Below are 26494 nucleotides of genomic sequence, written 5' to 3' on the forward strand. Positions count from 1 at the left end.
GGCTCCAGGGCCGCGCGCGACACACACACACACACACCTGCGCTGCCGAAAGCTAAATATCTTAAGTCAGTGAGACTGCGGAGACGTCTCCGGCGAGGGAAAATACACCAATCAGGTACAGTAGGACTGAAGATAGAAGAAAGCACTCCTGTCCGGCAAAAAAGGCGCCAAAACTACGCCCGAGGTTATTTAAGAGGGCCTGACTCCTTTGTCCGCTTATTCCTGCATGTGATAGTCTGCCGTTCTGTGCCGTTGTTTCTGTACCATCTGGGGAGCTCGAGCCACAACATTTGAAACTCTCAAGGATATTGCTACATTGCCTGACATAAGCTGCATTGGCTGTATAAACCCTCAGCATATTTATATTCAAATTACGCCAACGTTTGCTGACTGATATTCTTTGCTAACCGACGAGAAGTTTGCCTTCCTTTTTTTTCTTAACACATTGCTTCTTTTATGTGTCCTGTCTGTTGTGAAATATTTTTAGCTACATTCACATTATAGCGACATCTGTAGAGGACTGTTTAGGTTGTATATGTAACAGCAATACATTGTAATGACGCGGTGATTCTAACTGCACAAATTTTATTTCCGATTGTTGCGTAGGACAGTGTGTAATAAAATATTTTATGTTCGCACTATATTGCCTTTTTTCAAAACGAACTGCCTTTTTTTAGTAAAGCTAGCAGCTAGCGTAACAGGGGCGATGCGGTTGACTGCGACGGCATGGACAGAGACTTATTCCACTGCTTCGAGTGCCTCCTGTAAAGGGCATACAGTAGAACAAAATGTAACTTTCAGAGCTTGAAATGTTTTGTAAATCATAATTATGCGCGTTTTACTTATAATAAATAATCTATATGTGCACTCATTTTAAACATGTTTGTTTTATTTGCATGAAAAAGTTTAAACGTTGCGCGTCAAGAACTTTAATTTTTACAAATTTGATTGTGCGGCTAGGTTTCGCTCCGTTTGCAAACGGTGGCCATGTTGGAAAATGTTTTTCCGCTAAAACAATTCCAGGATAATATTCATCACAGTAACACAACAGGCCATAATTTTTTAAAAAGAAATCGAAGATGGTTGAGTGCAAAGTCTGGATGAGTTGGCTTGGAATGACCCCGTAGACTCTACAACCCACATTGCGCACTGAGCCTTGCGCAGGGACCTCATTAAATAAGCCGTAACTATTAGTGCAATGAAATTAGGCAATAAGTTTTTAGTGATTATGAAAACTGATGTAGAGGATAATATGTGGACAAATTTTTAGAAATACAAAGTATTTTCATTGTTGTCCGAATTTTCCATTGCGCGGCGTTTTTTGAAGTTAGCCCGATCATAAAAGCTTAATCGGAAACAGATAGGAGCTCTGGCAGTTTGATAGATAAGTTTCCATGAAACATAATGCGCATTACTGCTGCTTTGAGGTAACCTTTTTTTTTTATTTAGATACGCAAAATAACAAAAAAAAAGTCGTTTCCTTTGGCTGACGTTTCGTTAAACATTTCGCGATAAAAAACTAAAATAAAAATAACTGAGCGGAAATAAAAACATTTTGATATGTAATCGAACGATTTTTATTTACATAACTTTAACATTTTATGTCATTCATAGAAACGTAGCCAAACAGCAGAGCAATTAATCGCGGCGCTAGACCTCTTGGCCATTAATTATAACCGGTGCTTATAGAAAACAAAAATGGATTAAAACCAGTTGCAGATATTGTTTTATTTAAACATCAGGAAACATCACATAAAAATTTCGACAAGCCAAGCTTTCATCCATATTATGTGGAATCACCCAACCATCTCTTCTGCGTGTTTCATATGCGAGGCGACATCAGGTTGCACATAAAACGGCCCCAGCAAGCTGCATGATTAAATCTATGCCAGATCGACGCAAACCATTTTATTCAGCGTATGTTAGGGTACCTAAAACCGGGAATCATTTTCGATATCTATCCGCGTTACGACGCTATACAGTTTCAAAGTCTGAAAAAGAAGGAAATATTGGTGCCTTGCCATAGGAAGCAATGCGTAATATTCAGACGCGCTGGGAAGCTCGTGTAATAAGAGCACACGGTGGGGATCTGTGTAGTGGGGCAGAAGTTTTCCACACAACCCCACACGACGGCAAGGAAGCCAGAGCAACACCAGAGATCCGGGAGTGTAGTGAACATCGCGGTGGTGGACGTCGTAGAGGCGTTTTTGAGCTTCTACAGAGGTGGTGAGATGTGACGAGGTATCTGGCGAGCAGCGTCGGCTCGGGCGATGGTATCGCGGGCATAGGTTGTGACGGGCCCAGCGGCGGGAAACAAAGTGTCGAAGGGCAGTAAGGGGTCTCGTCAAAAGAGAAGATAGAATGGAGAGTACCCAGCAGTGTCATGACGCGAAGAGTTATATGCAGAGGTGACAAATGGCAGACTAATGTCGCCGTCACAATGACTGTCGGGTACATGGCGAGCATGTCCGTGAATGTGCGGTTAAGACGTTATGGAAGGCCGCTCATCTGAGGGTGATACGCAGTGGTGAACATGTGCCGAACGGAGCAAGAACAAAGTATTTCTTCAACAACTCGGGAAAGGAAACAGCGGCCATGGTCGGTAAGTAGTTGACGGGGAGCACCATAGTGAAGTATGACGTCGTACAAAAGGAAGTCAGCAACGTCTGTGGCACAGCTAGTTGGAATGGCGCGAGGGATCATTTACCGCGTGGCATAATCGGTGGCCACAGCGATCCATTTGTTTCCTGACAAGGACTCGGGGAAGGGCCATAGGAGGTCAAAGCCAACACAAGAAAACGGCTCAGTCGGGATAGCTATCGGTTGCAGGTGTCCAGGTGGTAGCACAGGGGGTTTCTTCCGGCGTTGACAGAGGTCGCAAGCGGCTACATAACGTTGGACGGAACGGTAGAGTCCAGGCCAGAAGAAACGCCGGGGCACGCGGTCGTATGTGCGTGAGAGGCCAAGATGACCAGCTGTAGGGGCCCTCATGCATTTGTTCGAGAACGGCAGAACTTATGTTTTGGGGAACGACCCAGCAAGTGCTCAGCGCCATCAGGTTGCATGTTGCGGTGATACAGCATGTTGCCATGAAGGAATAACAGGGCGAGGGAAGAGTCACGGCTGCCTGTGCGGAGGCGGTCGATAAGAGAACTGAGGGTTGGGTCCAAGTGCTGTTCGTCGGCTATACGGGAAAAGTCGGATAAACAGATGATACAGGGGTCCGACTCATGGTCAGTAGGGGAAAGGGGATCGACGGGATAACGAGACAGACAGTCTGCATCCTGGCGGAGCTGACTGGATTTGTATACAACGAAAAAGGTATACTCCTGCAAGCGCAATGCCCAGCGGCCGAGGCGGCCAGCAGGATCCTTGAGGGAAGAGAGCCAACATAAGGCATGGTGATCGGTAATAACAGTGAAGGGTCGGCCAAACAAGTAGGGTCGGAATTTTCCAATGGCCCAAACTAGAGCCAGGCACTCCCGTTCCGTAATAGAATAGTTCTGCTCCGCTGATGACAGGAGACGACTGCCGTAGGCAATCACGCAATGTTGACCGCGTTGTCGCTGTGCAAGAATGGCACCAATCCCGTGGCCACTGGCGCCGGTGCGAAGTTCCGTCGGGGCAGACGGGTTGAAATGGGCCAACACAGGAGGGAAAACTTTGATAGAGCACGAACACACACGACCACTAATGACAAGAGACGAGACACTCGTCTCTTGTCCTTAGTGGTCGTGTGTGTTTGCGCTCTATCAAAGTTTTCCAAAAATGAACCAACTCGCCCAGAAAGAAGTGTTAATCAACACAGGAGGATTGGTGAGAACAGCGATGAGGGTTGAGAATGCGTTAGCTTGCTCTGGTCCCCAATAGAAAGGAACGCCTTTCTACAGAAGATTGGTGAGAAGACGAGCAACGGCGCAAAGTTTGGGACGAACCGGTGAAAATAAGAGCACAGTCCTATAAAGCTGCGGACATCACGGGGTGAACGAGGAGATGGAAAAGCATTGACAGCGCGAACTTTGTCGGGATCGGGTTGCTCGCCGGTGGCATTCACCTAATGGCCAATCACTTAAGTTTGCGGCGACCGAAACTGCACTTCTTTTAAGTCAGTTGAAGTCAGGCACGGTGGAAAAGTGCCAAGATGGAAGAAAGGCGACGAAGGTGGCTTTCAAACGAGGACGAGGAGACAATTACGTTATGCAAGTAACATAGACAAGTCGTCCATTTGAAGCCGCGGAGTAAGGATTCCATCATCAGTTCAAACGTGGCAGGAGCGTTGCAAAGTCCAAAAGGCGTAACCTTATATTGGTAAAGTCCATCGGGTGTGACGAAAGCTGTCTTTACGCGGTCTTGTTCGTCAACAGATTTGGCAGTACCCGCTACGAAGGTCGATGCAGGAAAGTAGCGGGCTCCACGTAAACAATTCAAGGCATCGTCTATTCGCGGAAGCGGGTAAACATATTTCCTTATAATCTTGTTCAGATGTCAATAGTCGACGCAAAAGTGCCAACGATTGTCTTTCTTTCTAACGAGCACGACAGGAGATGCCCAGGGGCTGTTCGAAGGTTCGATGATATCGTTGGCCAACATCTTGTTGACCTCCTGCTGAATGAATTGGCGCTCAGAAAGGGATGCACAATAAGGCCTTTGATGTACAAGTTTTGCATCGCCGGTGTCAGTGAGGTGAGTCACAACTGATGTTTGACCCAGAGAACCGGCAGAAAAGTAAAAAATATCGGTGAAGGACAACAAAAGGTTGTGCAGGTCCTGAGTGTGTTGAGGATGAGGTCAGAAGCAATCATCGCAGAAATAGGATCGGTAATTGTGGCGGGGAATACGGGTGTTTGAAGGACGCTTGAAGGTGGGCCAAGAGTAAGGGCACAAATGGTGCAGTCAGTGAGAGGGGACAAGGTAGCAAGGAATATTCCTTCGGGGAGAACTTGAGGTGACAAGCTGAAGTTCAAGATAGGAAGATAGCTGCTGTTCTGGGTAACGCGTACGATGAGATGAGGAAGAACGACGTTGCGGTCAAGAAAGACCTCAGTGATAGGGCAAGCAACATAGTCACCATCAGACACAGGCGGGAAAGGTGACAGAAGTAGGTAATCAGCAGAGTCAGGGGGCAGGCGAGCGAACTCGGTGGAGCGAAGGCGTGGTGTAGATTTAGGATGTTCTGAGCAGACAGGTAGGTCCAAACGAAGAAGGCTGCTGGAGCAGTCGAAAGGGCAGAGTGGGCCGTTAACAAGGCAAGGCCGGGGATCACATTGTTAGGGCACTGGTGGAGGACGGTGAACAAAACAGGGATGGGATGACCGGCAAGGGTGACTCGGGCAGTGCACAGGCCAGTGACGGCAGCAGTACTGCCATCCGCAACACGAACGATGGGCAAAGCGGCGGGGTCTGTAGTTTGAGGCGGCGGCAAAAGGATGAGCTCATGATCGAGACTTGGACACCAATGTCAATGAGGGCAAAGACGAGAACACCATCCACGAACAGGGAGAGGAGGTTACAGGGCGAAGAAATGGGCAGTAGAGGATTTCCAGGTCGGAGTACCAATGCAGCGTCACCTCCGGGAACTGCACTGGCTGGTTTCCCAGGAAGCGGCCTGCAGAGGAGGGTGAGGAACTGCGGCGAGGAAGAGGTGAGAGGGAACGGCAGGCTGGCAGGGAAGGCGAGCGACTGGACACAGGAGGAGGCGGAGTGGTATCGGTGCAGGGCGGCTGATAACGAGGCGAGAAATGGCGGGGACTGTAATCGGACTAGCGGTCAACGTAAGTGAAACGTCGAGGTGGTGAAGACCGGCGGCTGCGGCAGTGGCGAGAGATGTGGCCAATACGCGAGCACGTGAAACAGATCGGTCTATCGTCAAGGGTGCGCCACTCATCAGGATTGCTGTATTAGTAGCGTGGCGCGTAGGTGTTGAGGGGCATAGCGGTGGCGACCATGGGAGAGACGGGGCTGGAACTTTGGTGTTCCACCGTGTGGCTACAGGGGACGCCCAAGTTGGCAACCTTCTCGCGGGCGACGGCTTGAATGAGAGATATCGTCACTAGGTTGCTGTCCGAAGAGGGCGGGTTGGACGCAGCAGGAGCGAGTGCTTCCAGTTCACGACGCACAATGCGGGTCATGTTTTCAGTGTTGGAAAGCTACTTTAGGGTCGGCAGATCCTAGCGCGTGGAGCTAGGGGCGGTGTTGGGGAGCCGGTCGAAGCGATGTGCAATGAGTCTGTGTTTGGCCTGCTCGAAACGTCGACAAACTTGCAGAACGGAGCCAACCGTAGAACGGTCCCGACAGCGTATAAGATTGAAGGCATCATCGACTTTGCCTTTGAGGATGTGCCCCACCTTATCAGGTTCTGTCATGTCTTTATCAACTTTTCTACAGATGGCCAGAACGTCTTGTATATAGGCGATATAAGGCTCGGTAGATGTCTGAGCCCGTGTGGCAAGGTCCCTCTTGGCGGCGAGTTGACGGCCAACCGATTTTCCGAACAGGTCACGGAGTTTTTGTTTGCAAACATCCCAGGAAGGAATATCTGCTTCGTGCGTTTCGAACCACACGTACGCCGTGCCAATGAGATAGAAGATGAAATTGGCCAGCATCAGCGTGGCGTCCTACCTGTTGTGCTAACATGTTCATAAAGTGAAAGCCAGTCCTCGACATCGGCCTCATCTGTACCGCAGAAGGGACCAGGGTCACGGGGGTGGGCTACGACGACAGTTGGAGTTGCGGAGGTAGATGGAGCCACGTCGGTTGTCATCGTGACGGTTCCGAGGTGGCGGCCACTGCGGAGATCCAGTGTCAGATTGATTCGAACCCGCGACCTCCACCACTATGCTACTGGGATGTACTTAATGTAACTGGGCTGAACTCGCCGCAAAGACTTCAGTAGCTGTGCAGCATCCACTCTGCTAGCGTCGTCGTCTTTCTGAACGCTCTGTCGAGCACGCGTTGCCCGGTCGCTGTCTTTTTCTGTGAGCACATCACTTTGGTCACGCGTTTCCCAGTCATATATGCTTAAGTTCTTGCACTTGCTGAATGGGCATGCTGCGGCTCTTTTATTTTGGAAATAATGCTGTTTCTAACAGGCATGAATTTGGAACATTTCCATACTTGTAACACCTTTGCGATGGTTGGGTGCTTTCTCTGTCTCCCGACTGGGTCCATTACTCAAGTTCACCTTAACTAACCTTACCTTTTGGACCTAAATAAGAACCTTCTAGCTGGAATGTTATGTGTTAGTTGTGATATTTTATTCTCTGGGACTCGTTTCGTAACTAATAGCTCCTGAAGCTTGGCGGACGCAGGTTTGCATTGCTTTCAAATTTATTAAATATGAGAGTTTGTGGGAGCCAACAGACATCAATCTGCAGCGAGAATTTCGTTAACGACGACGAGTAAAATGACTCGAAGAACCCAGCATACCTACCCCCAATATTTCAACTTACAGATGGTCTAGGGGCGGAACGTCTGAGAAGTAACAAATGTCAATTTATTTTAGTGGTTTTTCAGCACTTATTTTCAGTCTGGGTAATGCAAGTAAGGTAATTGCATGGCAAAAGAGTTCCAGATGTACCTTTTCACCTGTCACAGATGAGGCAGAAATGCTGTGATGCCAGCCATAAAGAAAACATGCGTTTGAAACGCAAACTTTAGCAGGAAAGTTAAAGAGCTATGTCAAACAATTTCTAAATGCCTTACAGCTTTCATCTTGTTTCATACCAAGCGCGAATTACGATATGCATAGCCTACACGCGTAGGCATTGCGAAAAGTTGGAGTAAATATCTAGCTTTGGGTGATAGGACATAAAAACGTAAGAAAGTACTTCTGAGCAGCCGGGGATGCCACACTCGCTTCTTGAGCTTACATTCAAAAGCAGTAATAGATAATGCCACAGTCGTCGTGTGCGAACTTTCATCTGCAGTGGGGGTGGTCCAGTTATGCGGAGCTCTCCACTACAGAATCTAACGGAGCTCGAGAGGGGACAGCATGCTGGGAGGTAGTCGCAGCAAAAACTTACGCTACTTAAAATAGTCGTGGCTTGAGCTACAAACGCTGCGCTGTCGCTATTTCAACGACGCGTTAAAATTGTGACGAAATAAATAAGATTATGCAAGCTATTTTCGATTCGTCGACCATGTTTTCCTGCACATAAGCGTGCCGCCAAAGCGCCTGTTCCGCTTACCTCTCAACGGCCGTTTGATCGGGCGTGCGAAACAGCACCATGTTGCACTCCAGGAGAATTACCTGAACTTATCAGGTTTTCTCCAAACACAGTGTAAGCGTGGGTATTGATTTTAAAACGCAAAAAGGGGGATGGTGCTCATGATAAGCTTTACGGTGTAGCCGGTCTTGGTGACTCTTGTTTGGGGCAAGCATTTCGCGAGAACACGGATCCGGTTGTCCCGCTTCAAACGAGGCGAAAGTCCGATTGCGACTTTGCACAGAAGTCAACTTTGAAGCAATTCAATTCATTTTTGGACGCTGTCACCTTGGAAATAATCGCCACGCACCAGCACAAACGACAGATCGCCTGTGCGAAATTCTGCCACGCTTGCTGCGGCAAGGGGGCAGCCGGGGACTGTGCCCCGCCTGTGCTTTCCGCAGCCGCCGGTAGATGGCTTCCAGTGGCACCCCTACAGGCAGCGCGCGGTGCGTAGAACCTTGACATCTTGACAACAGTTAGGGTTTTTAGAGAAAACGATGCAGTGGCTAGACTATTAAGAAAGTTTGAAGAAAGACGCAGGAAATTTGACAAAGGAAACGAACTGAACTTTACATGAAACAACTCCTGCACTCCATGAGATCACTATCTACGGCGTTTTAAAACTTGATATGTAATTGGTTTTTGCTGAGATAAGTTTCAGACGAATGGTCCCGAGAATCGCTTTGGTCAGTTTCGTCAGCTGTCTGATGCCAAATACCATGGGTCAGACAGATTTACATGTCCGACACAAAGCTTCGGTTCCGGAAAGTGCTAGAGTTACCAGACATTTAGTTGACTGTGCGATATTTCTATTATTAGTGCCAACTCAGTGCTCACTGCTAAGTCAGTTTGGTGTCACACTTAGTGACAGAGATATTGAGAAGAGATTGGCAAGACTTCCAGCTGTGACATTTGTTTCAGCTTACTGCGCTCATGCAGCTATAAAGAAACTGTTGTGCCAATCACACAAAAATGAAATCAGCTAAAGTATAATGGCGAGATAGACATTGCGTGAAATGTCCTTATTACGAGAATGACCAAGGATGAGTCGAAGTTCCCACGTTAACTTGCAAATGCTGTGCTTACCACATAAATAGTGCTCGACAAGCTTAGAAGTCCACGCTTCGCCACACGGTTCTTCGCACATCCTAAGCAGACAGAAGTATTAGTGGCTCTTGTTTATGGCATCGTTAATGATAACGATTACCTGAATGTATGTTTAAAAGGACGTGCTCCTGAACATGCCATGCATGACATTCTAAGCACAGCAAGAAATACGCTTCTAAACAACTTGTGTAAAACAGGAAAGGAAAAGTTGTTAGTCACAAAGGCAAAACGCAAAGTTTAAACTGTTAAATGTTACGGTGCCCTTATGCACTTTTATTCCCGCAGTATGAATTGTAGATAAACTACTTTATCTTTCATCACTTTCAAATAAAATACCCCGCCTCTTAATACCCTCCAGAAGGTTTCTAATCTCTGTGTTTGTTTTGCTTCGCGAAAATCGTGCACGTCTGGGTCCTGCATGCTTGAAGCAATAATTTGTGCCAAAGCAGTAAGAGCATTCTAAGGAATTTAACTGTACCAATTCTTTCCAGAAACTAAGTTGTATGTGTACTTTTTTTTTAAATTGTAGTCTACACAGAACACACTGTCAAGCTAGATACAATGAACGATCTTATGTTGCTGCAGAGCAAAAATGAGTATGTGTCATTTTGAGTATTTCAGTTCAGTTCAGTCGTTCAGTCGTGTCCGACTCTTCGTGACCCTATGAACCATGTCACGCCACGCTTTCCGGTCTCTCACTATCTTCCTAACATCACATAACTTCATCTGCAGTGCCTCGAGGATGCCATCTAACCATCGTGTTCGCTGCCTACCCCTTCTCCGGCGACTCTCAACCTTTCCCAACATCAAATATTTCTCCAGCGACACCTCTCTTCTCATCAGATGACCAAAGTAGCTAAACTTTAACTTTAGAATTTGACCCTCCAATGAGCAGTCAGGGTTTATGGTCGACAATATCGACTGATTTGATCTTCTGGCAGTCCAAGGAACTCTCAAGAGTCTTCGCCAGCACCACAATTCAAACGCGTCAATTCTTCGGCGGTCAGCCTTTTTCACAGTCCAACTCTCGCATCCATACATCACAACTGGAAGGACATATCACGAGTTATACGGATCTTGGTTGGCAGACTAATGTTTCTGCTCTTTACTAGGCGGTCAAGGCTAACCATTGCTCTCTTTCCCAGAAGCAGGCGTCTCCTAATTTCATGGCTGCAGTCTCCTTCCGAGGTAATCTTGGAGCCCAAGAAGAGAAAATCTGTCACAGCTTCCACTTCTTGTCCATTGATGCTCCAGGACTTGATAGGGCAAGACGCCATGATCTTTGTCTTTTTAATGTTCAGTATAAGCCCAAACTTCTCACTCTCTTCTTGTACGCGCATCAGAAGTCTCTTGAGTTCCACTTCACTTTCTGCCATTAAAGTGGTATCATCCGCATATCTAAGGTTGTTGATACGTTTTCCAGCAATCTTCACTCCAGCTGAAGACTCGTCCAGACCGGCCTTCCTCATGATGCACTCTGCATATAGGTTAAATAGGCAGGGCGACAGTATGCAGCCTTGCCTCACTCCTTTCTCGATCGGAAACCAATCGGTAAGACCATGCCCAGTTCTGAGTGTGGCCCCTTGCCCTTCATACAGGTTCCTGAGGAGACAGATGAGGTAAATTGGAATTCCCATCTCTTTGAGAGTTTGCCACAATCTGCTGTGATCTACGCAGTCAAACGCTTTCGTATAATCAATAAAGCAGAAGTAGAAGGGTTTCTGGAACTCTCTTGCTTTTTCCATGATCCAGCGAAGGTTGGCAATTTGGTCTCTAGTTCCTCTGCCCTTGCGAAACCCAGCTTGCACGTCCGGAAGCTCCCGATCCACATACTGCTGCAGCCTACTTTGGAGGATTTTCAACATCACCTTGCTAGCATGCGAAATAAGCGCGATCGTGCGGTAGTTGGAACAATCTTTGGCACTGCCTTTCTTTGGAATGGGGATGTAAACTGACCTCCTCCAATCCTGTGGCCACTGCAGGGTTGTCCAAATCTTCTGACATAAAGTATGCAGAATGTTAACAGCGTCATGGTTGAGGTTTTGAGGCAACTCAGCTGGAATGCCGTCAATTCCGCTAGCTTTGTTCTTAGCAAGGCTGGCTAAGGCCCATTCAACTTCACTCTTCAGGATGCCCGGCTCAAGATCAGTAATCAGAACCGTCTTATGTTGGGTTTGCACATTCGGGACCTTTTTGTACAGTTCTTCTGTGTATTCCTGCCACCTTTTCTTTATCTCTGAGGCTTCAGTGAGGTCCTTGCCTCGTTTGTCCTTTATCACGCCCAGCTTAGCACAGAAGCTTCCTTTGATATTTTTTATTGTCTTATACAAAGCTCTTGTGTTCCTTAATTGGCTGTTGTCCTCAACTGCTTGGCACTGTATGTTCAGGAAGACATTCTTATCTCTCCTTGCTATTTTCGGAAAATCCGCATTGAGAACCTTGTATCTTTCTCTTTCCCCCATAACTTTTGCCATCCTCCTTTCCTGAGCTATTTGCAAAGCCTCTTCAGATAATCAGTTTGCTTTCTTGCATTTCTTTTGCTTTGGAACTACCTTAGTAGCAACTTCTTGTATTATATCATGAACATCAGTCCACATCTCTTCGGGCTCTCTGTCTTCTAGATCTAATTCTTGAAATCGATTCCTCACTTCCACAGCATATTCTAATGGAATTTGATCTAGATCATACCTGAAAGGCCTTCTAGTTTTCTGCGTTTTCCTCAATCGAAGCTTAATTTTGGCAACAAGAAGCTGATGATCGGTGCCACAATCGGCCCTAGGCCTTGTTTTTACTGCTTGTATAGCACTTCTCAATCTCTGCCGGCAAAGAATATAATCGATCTGATTTCTGTACAGACCGTCCGGTGAAGTCCATGTGTTATCCACTTTCAACTCTTGGCATTTTACTGTCATGCAATGTGAAATTTGCCATTTTGTCGACATAAATTGTAGAGCTTTTAAAGCGTTACCATTGAACATTTAAAAGTACTACATATATAAGAACTAAGTTTGTCAAAAGGGCAATAGTGAAAATGTCCTTTACCAGCGCCAGTGAAAAAACGTATCACCTCTTAATGCCCACCAGCCTTAGCGAGCATGCAAAGTCGCCTTTCTGAGGCTGACTAGCGCAAAGATGTCCTTGTATTGGTAGCAGAAGGCTGGGTGAAATGCTCTAAAGCAGCCCACAGAAAGTAGAAATACGTGGGTGATTCCGTATATGCTCCGATTTCACCGAGGCTCAAGAGAGTAGCCAAGAAGGCAATTGTGATGCTGGGTTTCTCTGCCCGAGGGAAGTTGACAAAATTATGAAGAACCACGAATCCGGTTCCAAACAGCCCAGAAGGGTGCACTAGAGGCATAAACTGAAATTCGTCGTGAGTACACAAGGGGTGATATAGAGTATATCTTTAATTTGTGGCCAAGTATACACAAGGCACAGCTGGCAGATGTTTAAACGAAATATTTTGTGTCGTGCTTTCTTAGTGTGGGTGCTGTCCTTTTGCGCTAAACAAAATGAATTTTATGACAGAACACAAGCGCAATGTGGCACAACTAAGAAAGGCCAATTTGTCTGAACACTGCACTATGACTGCCCTATTAAAACCTGCAAGCCATTGTTCGGGGAGTGCACTGTTGAGACAAGGAGCTGGAATCCATGCATACGTGAAATAATCGACACATGTTTGATTCCCAAGAATACAGGTGTGTGCGTGGGGACTTGATCAGTGCATTTCTCAGAAAATGAAATCGCATTCCTTGATAGCTATGGCATGCGCGTGCGACAAGTCTCATGTTATATTTCTGTTTTGGAAGGCTTGCTTCTGTGCATATCCTTCTGTGCTCCAATAAAGCTCTGCTCCAAGTCAGCGTTTTGTCATGTGTCTCTCCCACGTGCATGCGTTTTTGCCCGTCAGGCGTCGCCAAAATGAGCCAATTACCGGGAAAGTTACGTACATAACTGCAGACGCGGCATTTTAGTTTCTGCGCGTAACACGAGCGAGCGAACTTAACGGACTAGGTGAACCCAACTTCCAGGCATGACATGAAGCCTCTGTGTGAGTAGTTTGCTTTATGGGGTTTAACGTCGTGACTCCGGTTATGAGAGAAGCCGTAGTATAATGCTCCGGAAATTTCGACCGCGTTGTTTAACGTGCACTGATATGCTTTCCAGGTGGTGTTGAGTGGAAATGCGCGGTGGTGGACCACAGTAACGGATCACCCATCGCGCTATGCTATAGCTCTCGTCTACATATCACACCCTCACAGCAGCGTAGTTTAATACGTCTGACGATATTCGTACATAAGCTGCGCAGCAGCAGCCCGCATGGCGCATCACTGTTGTTAAAGTGGTTGCGGAGACCAGAAAAATATTGGCCGTCCTAGTGGTGCCAGCTGTCGGGGAGAGTTGAAATTGCTCTCTGTAAATGGTCTTAGCCACTCGTGTCAACACAAGCTCACCCTACGCGTACTGCCTCCTCGTTCAAACGCTGCAAACAGAACAATGCAATGCGGCCTATTGTTACCAACATAGCGACGAAAACAGCAGTCATGATTCATGACATACCCTATTTGTCTACACACTTGCCATAAGCCACCTGCTGTTTTGGGTGGGTCAAGGCGTCAGCACCGAGATCATAAATTCTTGGTGCTGACGGTCAAGGAAGTGTCTTCTTTCAGGTATTCTTTGCTATCAACACTCGAAGGCTAAGTGTGCACGCTGAGAGCATCCTTACGCTATCCCCTTCTTTTATTTGGAATACGTTAAAGTATAGCATATATGTTGTCAACAATTTATTTAGGTAATCAGAGTTGTGTGTCTGAAGAAAATTTGTTGAACACCGAACGCCGCAGTCTCTACCACGAATGGCGAGAGAGGACAAAATGAAAGATACCAACCTTGAAATGACAAAGAAGGAGATTCTCTGCTACAAATTGTAAGTTTAACGTCGCCATACTTCTTTCGCAAGAATGCAAAAGTGGCCGTTGGTAAATTGCCAAGTTTGTGTGTAATTGCCGCTACATCGAAAGGAGCTACACATTTTTCAGGTCGTATTGAGTTAGTGAAGAACCGTTGTTTGCACATGAATGCGCAAAGCTAACTTTTAAAGCTCCTCTCAAATCATACGCGCACTCTGCCAGACCACGAGTAGGTTCCGCCAGAGCGGATGACGCTGCCCTAGCATTCATATTGACTCTATGGTCGCAATCCTTCGTGGCACAACGCAAAATGCAGCAAATTACAAATCATTTTTGGCTTGCTTCAATGCTTACGGGAATCCCCGAAGGCTGAGCATATTTTTAATAAGGGAGTCATTACGCCCTAAAAAAATTTCTCTAAAAGTAACCTGCACATGTATTGCATATGATGGAGCAGTAAACAACAAAAAAACACATACGCCCAAATGGCGTTAACCCCAGATGAACCAAATAAACTTGGGTGAATATTGTATTCAGACGCAATTAGTTGACCCATGTGAGGGCGTCATACTCGGGACATTGCGTCCATGTATGGCAGTTGAAGGGTTTAATTATTATAAACGCTTTAGGCGCAATCCTTGGTCCAGACAAGGACTTCAGTGCTTTTACAGTCCTGCTGTTATGCCCGAAGCAATGTCACTCTGTGTCCGTAGCTTGACCGCGACTGTAGATTAGCTTATTTCCCTCGTGGCATCGTTTCGAAAAGCCACATTGCGCGGCACACAGTGTAGCTCCCAACACACAACCAACCACATAATCTACAAACATTGCTCGAAAGCCTTTCTGCACGCAGCAGCCGCTGCTCTATGCGCTTACCAAGCAGTAGGGCCGCCGAGGCCGCAGTCATGCCGAACTGGCTCTCGAACAGCTTGGTGGCGAAGTTAGAGTAGCCGGAGCCAATCATCGCTGTCAAAGAAAAAACATTGTAAACAAGCGCAGAACAACGCTCTAACAAAACGGTTTTATTCCTGACTTAAGGTGCTGTATGCAGGCTTTCCAAAGTAGCGTGAACCTGTTCCGAAATGAAAAACACTTGGAAAACGAATATAGCGGGCGTCCAAGCTAAGCATTTGAGATAGGCCAGAGACAGCTGCCAGTGCGCACCCCAAACAATCTATTATTTTGCAATTACTAATTAGTAATTCAGATAATTTTTCTCATTTCCAAAGTATTGCTTTTAGAAAGTAAATCTAATTTGCAAAGTAGAAGAGTAACTTCTGAAACCTCATTCCATTTTTTTTTTTATGATAAAGAAAGCCTTACGTGTATCGTTTTTTTCCACTTCTAAAGAAAGCCCGCGAAATGCAAAAATATCACGTGAACGCTTGCGGTGCTCTCAATCCTGGTTTGAGTGAATGAAATTAGCTGCGTTCGTGGCTCGAGGATAATACGTTGGCGATGGTTGCAGCCAGCGCGGTGAGGTCGCTGCGACTTGCGCCATAACGTGGGCGGACTGCCTGAAGCGGACGAAGAAACCACCGCAAACATATCGGCCTGCCGCTGCAACGGGGTTGTAGGACGCAGCTGATTTCGTTCGCTGAAACCCAGGTTGAGAGCAGCATAATCGTGGCGCACGAATGCGCCAGTCTCGTGATATTTTTTTTTTACCTCGCGGGCTTTCTTTAGAGCTTGGAAAAACAATTCACGTGAGGCGTTCTTTATCGGGAAAAAAAAATGGAATAGGGATTTAGAAGGCGCTCTCCAACATTTCATATGCAATAATTAGTATATTAGAAAAATCATCTTTATTTCTAATTAGTTAATTGTAAAATAAAATGTGCGTCAGATGGCTGGGATATGTGGTTTCTCTATCTCATATGTTGAATATTTTAACCCTGTATGTTTTAAGGCCTTTTTTGGATCATGAGTGGCGTGCAGTAGAAGCCACCCGATGTAGGAGTGGCTGGTTCGATATGCAAAGCATTCTACTACGGAGGGCTTGGAGCGGCAGCTGTGACTTGTACTGAGGCGGCTCTAATCGCCTCAAGAAAAAATAAGCGTGCGCCGAGAGCAAGAATCTTGATGGTACTCATCAGTGCACGTTAACGCCATTGTAGGTACACGCGGACCTCTCATTCAGTGGCCCCGCTTTTCACCCGATTTCAACTTGCTACCTGGACAAGCAAAATGCGTATAATCATAGCGTTGGAAAGCGGCAATGATGATCTACAGGGCTAATTTCCTTTGGAGCACCACTGGTAGGTATCGATTTTGAATGAAAGTATTTTTCAGCAGTGGTCACTTGATAATCAGTGTTATTTCGGCTTTAAAACGAGAATGCCTACAACTTCCTGGGTACCACGAAGGCTACTGACAGTGAATGTTGCCCCACGTTGTCTTAAAATTCAGAACATTACTCCAAATTTAGTGCCCATGTGGTATTTTCTGACAGCAAGCATTGCACACAAGGAAACATATATTTCATTTCTCACGGTCTTTGCAGCTAGGATTGTTGACAAAAAATGTTGCGCTCAAGGGTAGTTCACAGTTTACTTACGGTCACTGCTACATGGTGATGCACTATATAAAATAATCGGAGGCGAAATGAATACCAAAAAATGTCACATTGTTCATCCCAAGTTTTTGGATGCTAACCTTGATTACGCAGAAAATCTGAAATAGCGCAGGCTAACAGAGACGATTAAAGGAATGCAAAAACAAGCAGGACTACAGTCATGTCGTTAGCGTTTTTATTCTTCACGCCCGTTCTGCTAGTGCTTCTTTAAACGTTCATTATGCAGGTTCATGTATGCATATATGTTCATGTCGGCTTTCGTAACGCAGTTCGCGTGTTGTGCGACAGACAGCAAATTGAAACTCGGCAACTCAATTTCCTGTGTAATTATATATATTGCCACCTGGCGCTCCTGATGTTCTTAGGTAGCGCCTGGAAGAAGAGGACACTGAAGTCGTCTCGCGCGCTGTGTTCGGAACTGTGCCTGCCCCTACAGTTTAGCCCTGTCGTTCGCGTCTTGCCCTGTTGTCCGCGACATATTTTGGTGTCAGTCCTAGGTTTCGATACCAGTACACGTCCCGTACACCACCGCATGCCCAGGATTCAACTTCTATGCCAGTTGACACCTCTGTGCACCGTACTCGCCGGAGGAATCAAGGCCTGCCCCCTGAGCACGGGCCGTTGGAGTTCAACCGCAGCCGCCCCTCGACCTGCTATGCAAGCTCCAAGTTACTACACCCTGCAGAATCCACGACTGCCTCAGCCCTTCCACGGCAGTCAGAGCAAAGATGCCGAAGGCTGGCTTATCCAATTTGAACGGGTCGCCTCGTTTAATCAGTGGGACGACGCCGCCAAGCTTCGAAACGCCTTCTTCAGCATGGAAGATGGCACTCGTACGTGGTACGAGAACCAAGAAGACGCCCTAACATCATGGCGCGAGTTCTGCCGACGCATTCGTGAGACCTATACCAGCGCGGATCGGCGAGAACGCGCAGAAGGGGCTCTACAGTCTCGTATGCAGATGCCGAATGAAACTATGACCATGTATGTGGAGGACATGACCCGGCTCTTCCGACGTTCTGACCCAGCCATCACCGAAGACAAAAAGGTGCGGCACCTCATGCACGGTATTAAAGAGCAACTGTTCGCTGGCCTCGTGCGTAATCCACCAGGAACCACCAAGAACGGTTGCCGAGTTTCTTGCGGAGGCTGTCACAATAGAGAGGATGCTCCAGCAGCGGTCTACCACCTACGACAGGCCGGTGGTCGCCGCTTCGGTTACGGAGCGTTTTCGGCCTTCGGGGCTACCCCGAACCTACGCGAGATCATCCGCTCAGTTGTACGTGAAGAGCTCCAGACGCTTTTCGGTGCTCCCCGGCCGATGGTCGGCTCCGTAGCTAGCATTGTCCGCGAAGAGCTTCCAGCGTTGAAGTCTTCGGTAGCGTCCGCTGATCCACAACCTTTCCCCACGGAGTACCTACGTCCAACTTATGCAGATATGACGCGACACCCTGCGCCTGCTTCGGCGCCATTACAGCCACCCGATCAAGGCTCACTGTATTCCGCACATACTGAGCCGTTCGTCGACAACCGACGACCACCCCAGCGGAAGCCAGACCTGTAGCGCGCCGCAAATCGCCAACGCCTATGCTTCCATTGCGGGGAACCAGATCATCTCTATCGCCAGTGCCCCTATCGACACCTTGGACTTCACGGATTTCTCATCGACATGCGTCGCCCTGCAATAGGTCAAAGACCCCGTGAGATTGAAGACTACTTAGCTCAACAGCGCATGGCGCCAACTTCCCAGCGGCAGTCACGATCCCCGTCCCCACGCCGACCATCGCCACAGCCCAGGTCATCCTGGATGGCGCAGCGACGGTCGCCAAGTCCCTGCCGGGAAAACTAAAGAGAGCGACTTCCGGGGGCGAGGCTGCTTGCAATCGACGTGACGAAGACTCCCTGGCAACGAGACCTGAGAGCGATCGCGATTTTACGGCACCGATGACAGTTCCTACGCATAAACATCGATTCTCGCTGGACATACCCGTGGTTCTCGATAGCCGTAAAGTTAGCGCATTGGTGGACACTGGCGCTGATTTTTCCATTATAAGTGGGAAGCTAGCAGTGCTTCTTAGAAAAGTAATGACACTATGGTCGGGCACGCAGATTCGCACTCTGGCGGACATGTCGTAACTCCTAGTGGCCTGTGCACGGCACGAGTTCAAATTCGCAGCTCCACGTTTATTGTAAGCTGCCTTGTTATACCTGACTGCTCCCGTGACTTTATCTTTGGGGTTGATTTTCTCCGAAGTAGGGAGCTATTATCGATCTCCGGAAGTGCACAGTTACATTTTCAGCCGAGAAAGCTGCTGATACTTACAGCAAGAATCACCAACGCCGCACCGCCCTTTGAATTTCCGCCGAGAGCGTTCGATTCCGCCACGCGCCAGTGTTTTTGTGACTGTTACGACGAACTGCGTGACGGGCATGCGGTCGCGGAAGGCAACCAGTCTCTTTAGCTCACCCACGGCATCTGTACAGCGCGCAGCCTCATCCACCTCCGCGACGGCCGGTCTGAGCTCCTGGTGACTAATTTCACCAACGAACCCCGGAATCTTTTTCGTGCTACTGCTATCGCGTTTGTTAACTCCTTAGCGGATGTTTCAGAATGTTTTACTTTTGGGGCTGTTAGCACTGGGCACCCCCCACTTAACCGTCTTGATATTAGTCCGGATCTCTCGGACACACAGAATCGTGAGCTACGTACCCTCCTACTAGAGTACAACGCTTGTTTTGCGTCCTCATCGAAAGTACGGCAAACGCCTCTCGTGAAGCACCGCATCCTTACTCTTGACGACGCCCGCCTTATCCACCAGCAGCCGTACCGTATCTCAACGACGGAACGCGAAGCGATTCAGACACAAGTTCAGGAGATGCTTTGTGATGGTGTCATACAACCATCCAACAGCCCGTGGTCATCCCCTGTCGTGCTGGTAAAGAAAAAGGATGGGACCCTTCGCTTCTGTGTTGATTATCGAAAGTTGAATGCCATCACTAACAAAGACGTCTACCCGCTGCCCCGTATCAACGATTCGCTCGACAAGCTTCGTCGCGCCCAGTACTTCTCCTCCATTGATTTGAAGAGCGGGTACTGTCAGGTTGAGGTCGATGAGCGGGACCGCGAAGAAACTGCTTTTGTCACCCCAGATGGACTGTATGAGTTCAGAGTGCTGCCTTTTGGCCTATGTTCAGCGCCGGCTACTTCTCAGCGCATGGACACCGTTCTCGCCGGCCTCAAATGGGAAATCTGCGTCGTCTATCTCGACGACGTTGTCGTGTGTTCTGAAACCTTTGAAGAATACCTCGAATGCCTGCGCGCAGTATTAGATGCCCTCAGGTCAGCTGACTTGACGCTCAAGCCCGAGAAATGCTACTTTGGCTACAAAGAGTTGAATTTTTTTGGTCACCTTGTGAGTGCTGCAAGCGTTAGGCCAAACCCCGACAAAACTGCCGCTGTCGCCAATTTTCCCGTCCCTGCCTCGAAGAGGAGTTTGAAACGTTTCCTGGGTCTATATGCGTACTACCCCCGCTTCATCGCCGACTTTTCCAAGATAGCCGCACCCCTGACCCGCCTCACGCGGGATGATACACAGTTCGTGTCGGCCGCCGAGCAACAGGAGGCTTTTGCGGAGCTACGCAGACGACTGCAAACTACCCCTGTTCTTGCACACTTTGATGAAGACGCTCCCACCGAAGTCCACACCGACGCCAGCGACATCGGCCTTGGCGCTGTACTCTTTCAACACCAAGCTGGCGTAGAAAGGGTTATTGCGTATGCCAGCAGCACGTTCTCCCGCGCTGAAACAAATTATTCTACTACGGAAAAGGAATGCCTGGCGGCTGTGTGGGCAACTATAAAATTTAGGCCTTACCTCTATGGCCGCGCGTTAAAAGTCGTTACTGACCACCATTCTTTGTGCTGGCTGGCCAATCTCCGCGACCCATCGGGGCGCCTAGCACGATGGAGCCTTCGCTTCCAAGAATTTGATTATGCCATTGTGTACAAATCTGGTCAGAAGCACGAAAAAGCTGACGCGCTCTCGCGGGCACCCGTCGGATTAATCGATAACGTCGATGACGACAGAGGTTTTCTTGGACTAGTGAATGCCTTAGACATAATGACCCGACAGCGAGCTCACCCAGACCTTCGATCTGTCATTGACCACCTGGAGGGTCGCGCTGCTGACGTCCCCCACCAGTTTGGAAGGAACGTGCCTGCATGCTGTCTTCGGAATGGCGTTTTATTCAAGAAAAACTCGAGCACTGTTGACCGAACGCACCTTCTCGTCGTGCCGGCCAACCTTCGCGCCGATATCTTTTTTGCTTGCCACGATGAGCCCGCCTCCGGCCACTTGGGCTTTGCACGCACACTCGCTCGAATTCGTCAAGCCTATTATAGGCCTAAACTTTCTGACGCAGTCCATCGCTACGTCAGAGGTTGCCGCGAGTGTCAACGTCGAAAAGTGCCGCCTCTCAAGCCTGCGGGTTTGATCCAACCTATTAATTCACCTCGGACGCCATTTCGCATCGGCATCGACCTTCTGGGCCAATTTCCGCTGTCATCGGCGGGTAACAAATGGTTTATAGTCGCGACCGACTGTCTCACACGGTATGCGGAAACCAAGGCAGTGCAGCGTGGCACATCATTTGAGATCGCTCAGTTCTTCATGCAGCAAATCGTTTTGCGTCATGGCGCACCATCCCTAGTCGTCACCCATCGAGGCACCGTGTTTACAGCACAGCTCATGCACGACGTGTTCAAGCTTAGTCATACCAGCCACCGAAAAACCACTGCATATCACCCGCAGACGAATGGCCTCACGGAGAGACTCAACAAAACCATCGCCGACATGATCGCAATTTACATAGACTCGCAGCACAAAACCTGGGATGAGATTCTCCCCTAAAGCACATATGGCTACAACGCGGCCACCCAAGAGACGACGCGTTTTACACCATTTCGCCTAGTCTACGGACGTGACGTTCAGACAATGTTGGATGCCATGCTTCCGAGCTGCACAGATGATCACCCACTCTCTCCAGACGTCGAGCAGTTTGCTCAGCACGCTGAGGAAGCACGACAATTTTCCCGTCTTCACATTCAGCAACAGCAGGGCACGGATGCACGCCGCTACAACCTCCGTCATCGACACGTCAAATACCATCCTGGAGAGAAAGTTTGGGTGTGGACCCCGGTGCGTCGGCCTGGCTTGTGTGAAAACCTGATTTCCCGTTACTTCGGACCTTACGAAATTCTGCGCCGTGTCACGGAAGTGACATACGAAGTTCTTCCAGCGGGTACTGTGCAGCCCTCGCTTCGGCGACCACGATCCGAGGTAGTGCACGTTGTCCGCATGAAGCCCGATTTCATGCGGTATTGTGCGTAGGACACCTTACCTCGCCTCCGTTATCTATTTGCTGATCTTCGTTTTCGCTTGCATTGCGCATCGCTCGTCTTCGATTGCTTTTTAAGAGGGGGAGTATGCCACCTGGCGTTCTTAGGTGGCGCCTGGAAGAACACTGAAGTCGGCTGTGTTCGGAACTGTCTCTACAGAATAATGTTATAATAGCATGAGGTTATATAAAAAACAGCATTCGAAAAAGAACGGCACGATGAAAGCAGTACGCGATGCGACAAGCATAGATGTTGGGCGGGAGGCACCTCTGCAAGCTGCGCGTCCGGCGCATCCTCCGCCGCTACCACCCTTCCAGAGTTTCCAGTGGTAGCCGTGTGGCGGCACCGTATGTGGAACTTGCGAATAGGAGCCTTGGGCTGCAGTTTTGAATAAGGCGGCGCCGCATCGTGCACCGTGGCGGCCAAGAAAAACCTGACTAGGTAGTCCATGGCGGCTCTGCCTATGCAGCAGCTCTTTCTTCGTCGCGCTTCTATCTGTCCATTCGTGAGCGTGTAAGAACTCGTCATATCATATGCACATCAATGTGAACTGGCAGGAACTTAACATTAAAAACGAAGCGATGCGGCTGCCTTCCTGCGACAAGTTCAAAGCATGTGGCATCGATCTTGCCATGTACCCCTCTGTCTCGAAACATCGTCACCGCCTCTACATTGCCGTTTGCGTCGTAGGGTGCCATGTAAAAGTTAACAATTTTATTGTTCGACTCTACTGCTCTATTTCATAGCCTCACTAAACGGGGCTACGACGCGACTGGTAGGGGCGATCAGGTGCATGCATGCTCTGGTTCAAGAGAAATGCCTTCCGCTCTACGCTGGCTGCTCCTCCGGATCAAAGCTGAAATATATCGAGTACAACAAGCTATGTGAGCCTGTGATCGCGAGAGAAACTGTCCTTTATGTTGCTGTTTTCGGTATCTGCACAGGTACAAAAAGTGCATCTATGACAAGCAACGAAAGGTGACGATGGCAAACTAGCGCTAACATGAACCGTTTGCTATCTCAATGAAAACAACCATTCACTTTTAAGAGAAAGCAGCAATAGACGGCATTTCGCGTAGATTTAAAATTACTAATCAGACAACAGCAGCATTTCGATCGTTATGCCCCGCGCGTTCCTGAGCTGACAGTGCGCCTCTAACGTGCGATGTTTTCACTTCGCCAAAGGCAAAACCTCTAGATAGAGGGCTGCAAGCACATAAGTCAAAGGCGAATGGCAGTTGAGCAGTGGAACCGAGGTCAGCGTGCCTTCACTAATATCTGTACCCGAGGACAAACACGGAAACTCTGGCGCGGCGTAATTGGAATGTTTCTGCAGTCCCAGCTTCACCTTTATGTTTGACGGACCAGTATGTGGATTCTGTATGTGGACTCACAAGCACGACTTCTCATCTGAACAGGGCGTAAAAAGGAAAAACCAGCATAGGATAAACTCACAAGTTCAGGGACTAGCGTGCATCAGAAAGTTTTTGTGCCTCAGAAGGGTTATTTACGCTGCCTATCCCTGTTGAGGTTCCGTGTATTCACATGCTTTAGCTTCATCCACATTATCATCACAAGCCTGACTATACCAATTGCAAGGCGAAGGCTTCTCCCATATTCCTCTAATTACCCCGGTCCTGTGCTAGCTGCATCCACTTCACTCTTGCGAACTTCTTAACCTCAGCCGCCTACCTAACTTTCTGCCGCCCCCTGCTACGCTTTTTTTTCTTTGGAATCCAGTTTGTTACCCTGAGCGACCATTGGTTATCCTCTCTTCGCGCATGTCCTGCCTGTCCTAAATTCTTCTCGATTTCCACTAGAATGCCAGTAACTTCAGTTATTTCTCTAACCCACTCTGCACGTTTCCTTTCTCTTAATGTTACCCCTATTATTTTCCGTTCCATAGCCGTCTCCGTTGTCGTCAACTTAAGTGGAACCCTCTTTTTTAGCCTTCACGTTTCAGCCCCATAGGTGAGTACAGGCAAGATGCAACTGTTATATACTTTCCTCGTACTTAGGCTTAGTTGAATATAAAGCCTTCGTAGAGCTCCACGAATTTGCTCGACCCACCATCGCCTGGCAATATCGACTGGCAGCACGCCGAAACATCGTTTCCATTTTTTGCGCGTCGTATGATGCCTGACATTGATTTATTTATTGTCTTTTTTACATCGTGACAACCCTGAAAGCACTTTCAGTGCCTTAAATTCTTTGTACTTTGTACATAACACAAATTAATGCTGTATATTCATACAGACGGCATGCATTCGAAGGGCAGAAGCCGGGGATTTGCACTACCCAACAGACGCCTAGAGGGCGCTCTTTAGCACATTTTGCAAGGTAAAATTTGGATAAATTCTATGGAAAAGAAACAAAGCATAGAACTATACCGAAAGTGGAAAAGGCAGATCAAGAAGGAATCTTTCTTTGACAACTGAAGAGGCAGTACCCTACTTTTTGAAGCTAGATCGGGGTGTCTTAGAACACGCAGCTACAAGAAGAAATTTAACTATGAAGATGGCACATGTGCAGTATGTGGTAAATCCACAGAAACCATTAACCATCTTATACTCGAATGTGATGGTATCCATCCGGAAGTCGATGCAGGCGCGGTCACTCTTCCTGAGGCCCTGGGATCTAGAGATACCAGTGGCCGGGTCGATGAACCTGCGGTGGAAGCTAGGAAAAACAATTGGAAGATTGGTGGCTTAAAAGCAGAAAAGTAACATAATCTTAGTAATGTAGAAACAAAAATTCAATAAATGGATTGATGATATAGTTAACCGATCTAACACAATAATTAAGATACATGGGAAAATTGAGCATGATAGCAACTGCTACCACCCCGTTTAAAAGGGGATGCTCCCATATTCCACATGTCCACTATCCATTACAGGGTGGAGGTAAAGGGGAGGTACTCATACAAGGAGATATGAATGCTAACATAGAAAGGTTGAATGAATTGGCAGGCTACTTCTGAAAAATGATCTTGGCCGTGTGCAAGCAGCACGACCTTATTATTGTAAACAGAGAAGTAAAATGGGATGGCGTAATCACGTGGGAATCTGGCGTTTCATACCCAATCATTGACTACAGCATAATGATGGGATATTTATATTCAAGACTAGATGTGATGGAAATAGACGAGAAAAGCATAAATAACATCTGGAGCCACCATACACGGTTGATGGTAAGGTATGGGTATAGCGGGAAGAATAACGCTGGATCGCGGAAACATGACGTACAGTGTGGACTTCAGTATATTACCGACAAACAATTGATGGCCATATCAAAAGAGGTAGGGAAGCACATAGAAAGGCGCAAATCAGACATGGACGGATAATGAAGTGGTAAAAGTAATTCCGACGAAAATAGATTTGGTGCGAAAGAAAAAGCAGTGGAAAGGCAAAAAGAAACCAAAGTTTGGTGGGGCGTAGATGTTAAAGCGGCAATAGCAAGCCGCCAAGCAGATTACAGGGCCCATAAAAAAGCCAAAAAGAAAATATACCCTTGACTGAACTTTAACAGAAATGGGATGATTACAAAATAAAAAGAAAGAACCATGGCCATTTACTTTTTGTACAAGAGAAAATTAATGCTACAACCGACAGGCGGATGGAGATGTTCGAATAAACAATAAGCAGGCACCTAGAAATATCTGGAACCATCTGACGGCACTTCGCGAGAAATCCGACTGGACGCGCCGCCATATAAAGGAAGAGGACGATAATCTACTGGATAATGCTACGCAATTCATTTGCGAACAGCTGGAAAAGGCTTTTAAAAATTGTGACGACAGTTGTGTTATTAGCATTGATGCGGGTCATTACAAAGAGGAAGTCTTTAACATCGACATTGACCAATGGGATTGGGAAAGAGCGGATAAGAAGGTACCTTTGCATGCAGCAACAGGTTTGGACGAAATGCCAATAAACCTAATTGGAGTGCAAGGTAAAGAAACAAAAACGACCTTGTATGCTGCTTTAAGTGCAGCACTGCCGAGTAAAGATATCGCCAGCAGGCTGGCGATAGAGTAGAATTAACCTTCTATATAATCGCAAAGGTGAAAAAGATCGCATCGTCCTATAAGTCGTTAAAAGTGACATAAGTATTGTGTAGAATATTAATGCAAGCAATCAAACATCAATTACAAGGATGGACTGAGGAAAGGGAGGCACTAGGAGGACTACAAAACGGCTTCAGGCATGGTCACTGAATAGACGGTAATTTGTTTACAGTCACACATTGCATTGAATTTGCGGCTATTGAAGAACGACCACTATGAATGGCG

The 26494-nt window shown here is 47.6% G+C and overlaps 1 protein-coding gene across 1 annotated transcript in view; it reads right to left on the minus strand.

The window, feature by feature from the left end:
- LOC146206999 (solute carrier organic anion transporter family member 4A1-like) overlaps positions 1-26494 on the minus strand; it is a 356838-nt gene that overhangs the window by 137831 nt on the left and 192513 nt on the right. The window contains exon 8 of the mRNA XM_084576032.1: positions 15107-15196. Coding sequence (XP_084432158.1) covers positions 15107-15196 — 90 coding nt within the window. The remainder of the gene's footprint in view (positions 1-15106; positions 15197-26494) is intronic.

The sequence above is a fragment of the Amblyomma maculatum genome, chromosome 1 (assembly GCF_055883805.1).
Source record: "Amblyomma maculatum isolate TAMU_Amacu chromosome 1, ASM5588380v1, whole genome shotgun sequence".
NCBI classification, from domain to species: Eukaryota; Metazoa; Arthropoda; class Arachnida; order Ixodida; family Ixodidae; genus Amblyomma; species Amblyomma maculatum.